This window comes from Ascidia mentula, chromosome 1, assembly GCF_947561715.1.
Source record: "Ascidia mentula chromosome 1, kaAscMent1.1, whole genome shotgun sequence".
Classification (NCBI taxonomy): domain Eukaryota; kingdom Metazoa; phylum Chordata; class Ascidiacea; order Phlebobranchia; family Ascidiidae; genus Ascidia; species Ascidia mentula.
In genome coordinates, this window is record NC_138566.1 from 10,163,214 (window position 1) to 10,175,039 (window position 11,826).

At 37.7% G+C, this 11,826-nt stretch overlaps 2 protein-coding genes across 2 annotated transcripts; both read left to right on the top strand.

Moving 5' to 3' along the window:
• The first annotated feature begins 212 nt into the window (after positions 1-212).
• On the top strand, positions 213-1,486 carry LOC145911838 (uncharacterized). Its single transcript, XM_082999315.1, has 2 exons — positions 213-330; positions 466-1,486. Exons 1-2 carry the CDS (start codon positions 320-322, stop codon positions 1,484-1,486), a joined length of 1,032 nt encoding a protein of 343 aa, XP_082855441.1. The 5' UTR covers positions 213-319.
• A 5,246-nt stretch (positions 1,487-6,732) lies between these two features.
• Positions 6,733-8,022, top strand: LOC145911941 (uncharacterized). The gene is made up of 2 exons (XM_082999406.1): positions 6,733-6,866; positions 7,002-8,022. The coding sequence occupies exons 1-2, from the start codon at positions 6,856-6,858 to the stop codon at positions 8,020-8,022; spliced, it is 1,032 nt and encodes a 343-aa protein (XP_082855532.1). The 5' UTR covers positions 6,733-6,855.
• Positions 8,023-11,826: the final 3,804 nt, after the last annotated feature.

The window sequence follows — 11,826 nt, forward strand, 5'->3', positions numbered from 1 at the left end:
ACGATCATACAATATTAAGCAAGACGGGAAAATGACGGCCGAATAAGACAAGCATTTTCATGAGATGAGGAAGTTTCCGTGTATCTATAAAAGGATATAGGCATGCTTCAAAGCCAGCATACATTTAGGAAGAAGTCAGGAAAACTACTCATAAAGGGTTGGCAGAAACTTAAACACATATCTGTACATTGACTGAATTAATTTATTTGCAGGCTACTTTAGTTTAACAGAACGGCAAAAACACACCATTTGTGCCTTCGTAAAAGTTTTGTAAAATACGGGCAGCAGTACATATTACCGGACAAGAATCATTCTCAGAATGAACAACAGGTAAATAGCAACTCTCTTTGTAGATGTAAAATACAGTAATTGCAATATAATATTTATCTTCAAAAAATAGCTGCATGGTCTCTCTAATACCGATTTCATCAGGCATGTTTGAAAATATTTTTGTTATCCCAACAGCTCAATTATATCACCATCACCTCCAGATGGTAATATCGTCCACACAACCGCCATAAACAGTTTGATGCTCGTATCAACTCTCTGGATGATATTTTCTCTCATCCACTATGGCCACAAACATCGTTGTTGGTATAAGATTTCAATGACAAACAGCGAAAAATTAAACCAGGGCATGATTTACATCGCTACAGTGGCATGTGTGGGTATTTCGGCAATAAAATTTGCAATGGCAATTACTGAAATTAACATCCGATACTTTCCTGGTGCTGACAACGATTTGTGCGAAGTACTGGGAGATTTTTCGTATTGTTTTCTAAACTTTGCAGTTTTCTCGAACCTGATTGTGTTCTGGCTCAGACAACGTGTGTTTTACTCAAACAAAATGCTTTCTTGTAATTACAATCGTTGCTTAATATTTGTGAGCCGTTATTCAATTGTTGTTATTGCTGTTCTTGGTTTAGCTTCACTTATTTTGCACACTTGCCTTTACCCGGCTTATGTTTACGTCACTAACGGATGTGCGCGTAAAATTGACAGCTCCGCTCATCTGATTTCCATAATCATTATCTCCTCAACGTTAGTTGCAGGCGAACTTACTTTGATCGCTCTTTTTGTTTATCCCATGCGAAAACATCTGAAGAAATCAACACTTCGGGCTAAGCCGAGTGATTCGTCAGGGATACAATGTCCAACAGAAACGATCGAAACCCAGGAGTGTGAAAGCAGAGATTGTGTCGAAGTTGGCACCACCAGATCAACAACTGCCCCAACCTCACCCAAATCAACTGTTAAAGATGAAATTAGCAGCATTATGGTGCGATCTATATTGTTGCTCATAATTTCTCTGTCGAGTTTTATAATTTTGACAATTGCATCTTACTTTATGGCAAAGAGTGTTTCTTTGCGCAATGAAGCGATAACGTTGAGCAACTTTCTGCTGTTTGCTCATGTTGTTTACATTATCTGCTCGTTTTCGGCATACAAAAAAATGCTGACTTCACCTCTGCGTTTTATCTGTTAATGTATGTTTTTATTATCTTTTTGTATATGTGCCTTAAAAAACACTATAGACAGTTTTTTTATTAAGTTCTTGTAAAATGTGATGTAAACCTAAAAACGTTTGTATTGTATCGTTTTCTGGAAGTTGGTGAACTGGTTAGACAACTTATGTAACCCCAGTAAGTTTGTGCAGCAGTCTCTTCATGGGACAATTTAGGTCAAAGGAATAATTTGTAATCAAAATGGTCAAACCAGAAACTTCAAAACCCCAAAATTACATTCCAGCAACATTTTTCGTGTCTCCGACGAAATTATTTTTCTGAAATCGTGTGTTTGATGGCACCATGTATGACCATTGCTCGTACATGCACGCAAGGACACACGTAGAAAAAAAAATTGTTTCGTTCCAACACGTGGACATGTCTATAATCACTGTTTGATTATAGTTCGCATTGGGAGAGTCAGGCCCCATGTATAGGAAGAAACTCGTGCGCAATAAAAATAAGAAATATACCAGAGTTCACATGGCTTTGTAAAGAACCCACTAAGCAACAAGCAACCACACTGACGACGTAACCAAAAGGCAAGTGAGTGGCAAGGCCATTTACTTGGTGACGTCTTTGATCTAATGCACAAATTGGTGTAATAATAGGCCTATACGCGGAATAGTAATTAGTGCAAAAACATAAGAGGGTGAACTAAATACAACAGTATATACCACAGCGATGACAAAATAGATAACGACCACAACAGCAAAGGAGCCAATTAGCAAATGAGGGGGAAGGCCAAATATGGTTTAAGTACGAAACTTGAAATTATAGCATTGTTTTCAAGAGATCCGGGAAGATATTGATCCCACATTGCGAAACGATAAATATCTCATACGCAAGGTAATGCACTGGCGACTGTAATGTGTTTAAGGTTACTTCAAATCGTAGCGTATGGGCCACTAAGCACGCGATAAAATAAAATTGCATTAAAACATTTTCTGTCCACTTCAGCAAATGCACATTTTAAACGGGTGATAATCACTTTTTTCCTTTTGATTCGCTTTGAATAAAAGTCATTTTGGACATTACAGACCTATAAAGTGGCTGTTTTACTTCGTTTCGTGTTTTGACCTTTTGTATTTGTATGTTAAATTGAAGCAGCGATAACTCGTCTGCGTCCTTCAAGTACGCCAATGAGTCGCGGCACCATTTAATAATCGCTTCGTCACGCACCGGTGCGTCCGCACGGAGATATTCATCTATGACCTCACGATAGAAATTAACTTTCGCTGTGTCGTTGACTTCATCGCTCTCTTTAACATTGCTTAAAATAGCTAAAAACTTTGGAACAATACAGACTTTAACGTCGTGTTCCTTGTGTTGACGTTTTAGCTCGGCAGCCAAGTTGAAGCAAGAGATTGACAACCGCTTCGCTACTGGTAAAAACTCGACTTTTAATGTTTTATTGAGCTTCGTAGATGTATGAAGGTAGTGCTCCGCCAGTGATAACATACATATTTTAATAAGTGCGTTGGTTATATCAATACAGTTGCATGTGAGTCTATAATGATTTTTTTTCGGAATATTTTTATCGATTTTTTTTGTAGTTTCTCACATTGCCTTCGCATTGGCATTAGCTCGGTTTTCTCTTGAACTATTTCCTTGAGTCCCATGCTAAAGATGACCAGGGAATCTGCAAATGCATTTTCTGTCTATTTCTCTATTTTTTGCAATTATGTAGAAGCAATACTGACCAAAAATTAGCACAGCAAAGATCTGAGGTTTAATTTTCACTTACCAATACGATCTTGTTCTTCACTTACCAATACGATCTTGTTCATAATCTTCTTTATCGTAAGTAAAATCAGCAAAAGTAGCTAAAGAAAAGCAGGTACTTTTAAAGATTACATGTACAAAATATCCGGTTAAGACGCGCTTACAGGAATGAGGTTTTACATCAATTTGTTCAGTCGTAGTTTTCAACGCTTTATCGGATTGAGGACGTATGTTACGATTGATTTTCAGTTTTTGCATTTTTTTCCCCGCAGCTGTATCTGTTGAAAAAAGAATTCCCAGTGTGAAAATAACTTCATTCTGTCACCTACCTCCATTTTTTTGTCACCTACCTCCATTTGGAGTGTTTGGTTGCACTTCGTTGTAAAATTTGATGATATTGCACTGGTTCAAACGTTTTGCTTCCCTGGAATCGCTAAAACAAATTTGCATCAGTTAACAATACAAAGAAAAACTCAGTTCAGCTTTGTGCAAAAACAAGAAATTGCATTTGATCTATAAAAGTGGTTGTTACATTAAAAATCACTCAAACTTGTACTGTACATCAATCACACCGCACGTGTTTGAATCTTAACACAATGCCAGGTTTGCCTATATGACACCATAATGTACTATTTGGCGTTTTTTGGATAGTTAATTTTTGATAAATCTCCATATTCAGCAACTGTCTGTTCGAATTAATAAGTAGCAATTTCTTGTTTTCTATCGTGTACACTCGTATGAGTAAAACGTGATATACGCTGTAGAAATAAGCGGGATGCTTACGCCAGGTGACAACAGTTTTGTAAATCAATGCATTAATTTTGATAGATTTATTGTATAGGGCTGTTTCAAACAATACCCCATCCACCAATTCATGTCAATCAATTTTACTTCAGCTTACACAGATTCTCCTAAAAAGGGGGTCTGTACAGAAAACCGCGCGTCTGTGCATGTTTGGGTATGCGATGTCGTGAAGGCCAGCACACGATTGAGCTTTTGGAAATTGGCCAAATCATTTATTTGGAAGTCATCTAGTTTGCTTACTTTTTCTCAGCACTTTGCAGCTCTGCTGGAGGGCAGGGAAAATTTGCTACAACTTCGTGGTTATATCGACGGACTGTGCTATCCTTTTCCTGGAAAAGAATATGGCTTGTAGCTAACATTCCATCGATAGATGTGCTGCGCCTGGTCGGAACCCGGCCAGATACACTTAATTTTACCGGATTGTTAAAAAAAAATGCTACATAAAACACACGAAAATTTTAAAGTTTTTCGTTCTGGGATGCATGTCGGATTTCATTTTTCGATTGTTTGTTACTAATTTTGTCGCTAAACAACGTTATTAATGATTTGCGACGTACATATACAATAACAATACATTGAGAGCCATCATGATGATGCACTGTATTTAGCCGTGAAAATATGTTATAAATAGACTGAACTACTTTACATACGAGCTGTTGTAGCACAATTTTATATCCCCACTCTTACTTGTATAAGTTAACCTTAACACAGCATTCTCAGCTTATATCAATTTTTGCCGGATCCAAACTACCCGGACGGATTTGGTTGATAACTATTAGGCCGGGTCGGATAATTTGAAACTAGGAAGATCACTAACATTCATTTACTATCTAAGATATTTACATACTTCATTGCTGGGCGTTTTATCGGATGGTTCCATTTTCTTTCATTGCAACTCTTACAGTTTAAAATGTCACTTGTCACGTATGTACTTTCTAACTTGAACATAAACTAACAGAATTATAAATTGGAAAATGTACAAAATGACGGATCGCCCATCGCCCACTGCGACGACCTTTCATACTTGGTGATCACAGCCCTCGTATTTAGATCATTAGCTTCACTAGCATCGCTGCCAAGCTGAATCAGCCAACAAAATTAAATTTGATGTCATATCTTTCAAATTTATGCTCCACTCTCCTTTATATCTAAGCCTACCTTTTCAAAAACAAAAGTTTCTAAATCCGAATCGTTCTTTGTTGCCAGAGCAGTAAATACCCTATACCCCGTTCGAGTGGAAAGCTAAAACGAAAGTAACCAACGATTGTTGACTTTGTCTGGTTGAACTGCAAAGGGGAGCCCCACAAAAGCGGATCCCGCAAAGGGGAATCCCGCAAAAGTTTGTTTCGTCATCACATGATATGTTGCAATTTATGGCAATGATTGACAGGTAATGTTTGGATCTTTGTTGCTTTATTGACTTCCTTTGCACTGTACTTACACGTCCAAAGGTTATCTCAGCAGGTGGTTAATGATGAGTGTCCCAACTTCCTTCACATCACGCGACACATTGTTTGAAAAAGCCACTTTGTATGTGCACGATTGTTTTGCCTCTGATAAGTTATTCATGCAAATTTCAAGCTTGTTTTCTTGTGAAATTTCAATATGACAGCATTTCACAATCTACCATACGGCTTTCCCAGAATCGAAAGTCAGCTTCATGCGGAGGCCAAACGTCTGGTAAATCTAAAATTCAGCACATGCGTCAAAACAATTTTGGGCACATATGCAAATCTAAACATATTAAGTGATCACTTAAGTGACGTAATTACATTTCTTACGTTGTCGTTGGGGGTTGACGGGATGACGTATAGGCAATTTTTTAGCGTTAAGTGATTGTAACACACAGTTAAAAAGTAATATTTAAAACCATCCCTATATTTAAAAAGATTATGGAGGAAATTACTTGCGTTTCATTTGAACAATTATATTATGTCGCATTAACTGAGAGTTATGCCCTGATGAAAACGCCAAAATCGTATTTAAGCTGATGCATTTTTCATTTTGCGTAATTTGTTACTCATGCGTGACGAAAAGAGTTTCAGTTTCATGTTTCAGTATTCTCTGATATAATCTGGGATTGGTAGACGAATGCCAAATCGGTTCAAGTGGAAAACCCGATCGGGATAAAAACAATTCCAAGTAAATGGGAAAATATTTCAATGCCAACATAGATAAATTTTCGAACTCTACCGTTTCAAAACGCAGTAGCCTGCATTTGTTTTTCCTAACAATCTATTGCATGATCCGTGAATCCAGCAGCGGACAATTGAGCATTTTGGTGAAACAATGAACATTTTTCTATGACCTCGGGGTCGAATCGTAACAATACTTTGGTGAGTCGTCCTTCCGGTGTTTCATGGGAAGGTCACATTTGATGACTCGTTGGGAGTGTAGTTTATTCAGAGGAAGGTTGCCTGTCACGCAAGTTGATGTTTACGACATTTGCAAAAAACGTTTGCCTATTTTAGGGGTGTTAGGAGTCAATCAAAGTTGAAGCAAACGATCATACAATATTAAGCAAGACGGGAAGATGACGTCCGAATAAGACAAGCATTTTCATGAGATGAGGAAGTTTCCGTGCATCTATAAAAGGATATAGGCATGCTTCAAAGCCAGCATACATTTAGGAAGAAGTCAGGAAAACTACTCAAAAAGGGTTGACAGAAACTTAAACACATATCTGTACATTGACTGAATTAATTTATTTGCAGGCTACTTTACTTTAACAGAACGGCAAAAACACACCATTTGTGCCTTCGTAAAAGTTTTGTAAAATACGGGCAGCAGTACATATTACCGGACAAGAATCATTCTCAGAATGAACAACAGGTAAATAGCAACTCTCTTTGTAGATGTAAAATACAGTAATTGCAATATAATATTTATCTTAAAAAAATAGCTGCATGGTCTCTCTAATACCGATTTCATCAGGCATGTTTGAAAATATTTTTGTTATCCCAACAGCTCAAGTATATCACCATCACCTCCAGATGGTAATATCGTCCACACAACGGCCATAAACAGTTTGATGCTCGTATCAACTCTCTGGATGATATTTTCTCTCATTCACTATGGCCACAAACATCGTTGTTGGTATAAGATTTCAATGACAAACAGCGAAAAATTAAACCAGGGCATGATTTACGTCGCTACAGTGGCATGTGTGGGTATTTCGGCAATAAAATTTGCAATGGCAATTACTGAAATTAACATCCGATACTTCCCTGGTGCTGACAACGACTTGTGCGAAGTACTGGGAGATTTTTCGTATTGTGTTCAAAACTTTGCAGTTTTCTTGACCCTGATTGTGTTCTGGCTCAGACAACGTGTGTTTTACTCAAACAAAATGCTTTCTTGTAATTACAATCGTTGCTTAATATTTGTGAGCCGTTATTCAATTGTTGTTATTGCTGTTCTTGGTTTAGCTTCACTTATTTTGCACACTTGCCTTTACCCGGCTTATGTTTACGTCACCGACGGATGTGCGCATAAAATTGACAGCTCCGCTCATCTGATTTCCATAATCATTATCTCCTCAACGTTAGTTGCAGGCGAACTTACTTTGATCGCTCTTTTTGTTTATCCCATGCGAAAACATCTGAAGAAATCAACACTTCGGGCTAAGCCGAGTGATTCGTCAGGGATACAGTGTCCAACAGAAACGATCGAAACCCAGGAGTGTGAAAGCAGAGATTGTGTCGAAGTTGGCACCACCAGATCAACAACTGCCCCAACCTCACCCAAATCAACTGTTGAAGATGAAATTAGCAGCATTATGGTGCGATCTATATTGTTGCTTATAGTTTCTCTGTCCAGCGGGATAATTTTGACTATTGCGACTTACTTTATGGCAAAGAGTGTTTCTTTGCGCAATGAAGCGATAACGTTGAGCAACTTTCTGCTGTTTGCTCATGTTGTTTACATTATCTGCTCGTTTTCGGCATACAAAAAAATGCTGACTTCACCTCTGCGTTTTATCTGTTGATGTATGTTTTTATTATCTTTTTGTATATGTGCCTTAAAAAACACTATAGACAGTTTTTTCATGAAGTTCTTGTAAAATGTGATGTAAACCTAAAAACGTTTGTATTGTATCGTTTTCTGGAAGTTGGTGAACTGGTTAGACAACTTATGTAACCCCAGTAAGTTTGTGCAGCAGTCTCTTCATGGGACAATTTAGGTCAAAGGAATAATTTGTAATCAAAATGGTCAAACCAGAAACTTCAAAACCCCAAAATTACATTCCAGCAACATTTTCGTGGCTCCGACGAAATTATTTTTCTGAAATCGTGTGTTTGATGGCACCATGTATGACCATTGCTCGTACATGCACGCAAGGACACACGTAGAAAAACCAATTGTTTCGTTCCAACACGTGGACATGTCTATAATCACTGTTTGGTTATAGTTCGCATTGGGAGAGTCAGGCCCCATGTATAGGAAGAAACTCGTGCGCAATAAAAATAAGAAATATACCAGAGTTCACATGGCTTTGTAAAGAACCCACCAAGCAACAAGCAACCACACTGGCGACGTAACCAAAAGGCAAGTGAGTGGCAAGGCCATTTACTTGGTGACGTCTTTGATCTAATGCACGAATTGGTGTAACAATAGGCCTATACGCGGAATAGTAATTAGTGCAAAAACATAAGAGGGTGAACTAAATACAACAGTATATACCACAGCGATGACAAAATACATAACGACCACAACAGCAAAGGAGCCAATTAGTAAATGAGGGGGAAGGCCAAATATGGTTTAAGTACGAAACTTGAAATTATAGCATTGTTTTCAAGAGATCACACATTGCGAAACGATAAATATCTCATACGCAAGGTAATGCTCTGACGACTGTAATGTGTTTAAGGTTACTTCAAATCGTAGCGTATATGGGCCACTAAGCACGCGATAAAATAAAATTGCATTAAAACATTTTCTGTCCACTTCAGCAAATGCACATTTTAAACGGGTGATAATCACTTTTTTCCTTTTGATTCGCTTTGAATAAAAGCCATTTTGGACATTACAGACCTATAAAGTGGCTGTTTTACTTCGTTTCGTGTTTTGACCTTTTGTATTTGTATGTTAAATTGAAGCAGCGATGACTCGTCTGCGTCCTTCAAGTACGCCAATGAGTCGCGGCACCATTTAATAATCGCTTCGTCACGCATCGGTGCGTCCGCACGGAGATATTCATCTATGACCTCACGATAGAAATTAACTTTCGCTGTGTCGTTGACTTCATCGCTCTCTTTAACATTGCTTAAAATAGCTAAAAACTTTGGAACGATACAGACTTTAACGTCGTGTTCCTTGTGTTGACGTTTTAGCTCGGCAGCCAAGTTGAAGCAAGAGATTGACAACCGCTTCGCTACTGGTAAAAACTCGACTTTTAATGTCTTATTGAGCTTCGTAGATTTATGAAGGTAGTGCTCCGCCAGTGATAACATACATATTTTAATAAGTGCGTTGGTTATATCAATACAGTTGCATGTGAGTCTATAATGATTTTTCTTCGGAATATTTTTATCGATCTTTTTCAGTAGTTTCTCACATTGCCTTCGCATTGGCATTAGCTCGGTTTTCTCTTGAACTATTTCCTTGAGTCCCATGCTAAAGATGACCAGGAAATCTGCAAATACATTTTCTGTCTATTTCTCTATTTTTTGCAATATGTAGAAACAATACTGACCAAAAATTAGCACAGCAAAGATCTGAGGTTTAATTTTCACTTACCAATACGATCTTGTTCATAATCTTCTTTATCGTAAGTAAAATCAGCAAAAGTAGCTAAAGAAAAGCAGGTACTTTTAAAGATTACATGTACAAAATATCCGGTTAACACGCGCTTACAGGAATGAGGTTTTACATCAATTTGTTCAGTCGTAGTTTTCAACGCTTTATCGGATTGAGGACGTATGTTACGATTGATTTTCAGTTTTTGCATTTTTTTCCCCGCAACTGTATCTGTTGAAAAAAGAATTCCCAGTGTGAAAATAACATCATTCTTTCACCTACCTCCATTTTTTTGTCACCTACCTCCATTTGGAGGGTTTGGTTGCACTTCGTTGTAAAATTTGATGATATTGCACTGGTTCAAACTTTTTGCTTCCCTGGAATCGCTAAAACAAATTTGCATCAGTTAACAACACAAAGAAAAACTAAGTTCAGCTTTGTGCAAAAACAAGAAATTGCATTTGATCTATAAAAGTGGTTGTTATATTAAAAATCACTCAAACTTGTACTGTACATCAATCACACCGCACGTGTTTGAATCTTAACACAATGCCAGGTTTTCCTATATGACACCATAATGTACTATTTGGCGTTTTTTGGATAGTTAATTTTTGATAAATCTCCATATTCAGCAACTGTCTGTTCGAATTAATAGCAATTTCTTGTTTTCTATCGTGTACACTCTTATGAGTAAAACGTGATGTATGCTGTAGAAATAAGCGGGATGCTTACGCCAGGTGACAACAGTTTTGTAAATCAATGCATTAATTTTAATAGATTTATTGTATAGGGCTGTTTCAAACAATACCCCATCCACCAATTCATGTCACTCAATTTTACTTGGGCTTACACAGATTGTCCTAAAAAGGGGTCTGTACAGAAAACCGCGCGTCTGTGCATGTTTGGGTATGCGATGTCGTGAAGGCCAGCACACGATCGAGCTTTTGGAAATTGGCCAAATCAGTTATTTGGAAGTCATCTAGTTTGCTTACTTTTTCTCAGCACTTTGCAGCTCTGCTGGAGGGCAGGGAAAATTTGCTACAACTTCGTGGTTATATCGACGGACTGTGCTATCCTTTTCCTGGAAAAGAATATGGCTTGTAGCTAATATTCCATCGATAGATGTGCTGCGCCGGATCGGAACCCGGCCAGATACACTTAATTTTACCGGATTGTTAAAAAAAAATGCTACATAAAACACACGAAAGTTTTTCGTTCTGGGATGCATGTCGGATTTCATTTTTCGATTGTTTGTTACTAATTTTGTCGCTAAACAACGTTATTAATGATTTGCGACGTACATATACAATAACAATACATTGACAGCCATCATGATGATGCACTGTATTTAGCCGTGAAGATATGTTATAAATAGGCTGAACTACTTTACATACGAGCTGTTGTAGCACAATTTTATATCCCCACTCTTACTTGTATAAGTTAACCTTAACACAGCATTCTCAGCTTATATCAATTTTTGCCGGATCCAAACTACCCGGACGGATTTGGTTGATAACTATTAGGCCGGGTCGGATAATTTGAAACTAGGAAGATCAACATTCATTTACTATCTAAGATATTTACATACTTCATTGCTGGGCGTTTTATCGGATGGTTCCATTTTCTTTCATTGCAGCTCTTACAGTTTAAAATGTCACTTGTCACGTATGTACTTTCTAACTTGAACATAAACTAACAGAATTAAAAATTGGAAAATGTACAAAATGACGGATCGCCCATCGCCCACTGCGACGACCTTTCATACTTGGTGATCACAGCCCTCGTATTTAGATCATTAGATTCACTAGCATCGCTGCCAAGCTGAATCAGCCAACAAAATTAAATTTGATGTCATATCTTTCAAATTTATGCTCCACTCTCCTTTATATCTAAGCCTACCTTTTCAAAAACAAAAGTTTCTAAATCCGAATCGTTCTTTGTTGCCAGAACAGTAAATACCCTATACCCCGTTCGAGTGGAAAGCTAAAACGAAAGTAACCAACGATTGTTGACTTTGTCTGGTTGAACTGCAAAGGGGAACCCCACAAAAGCG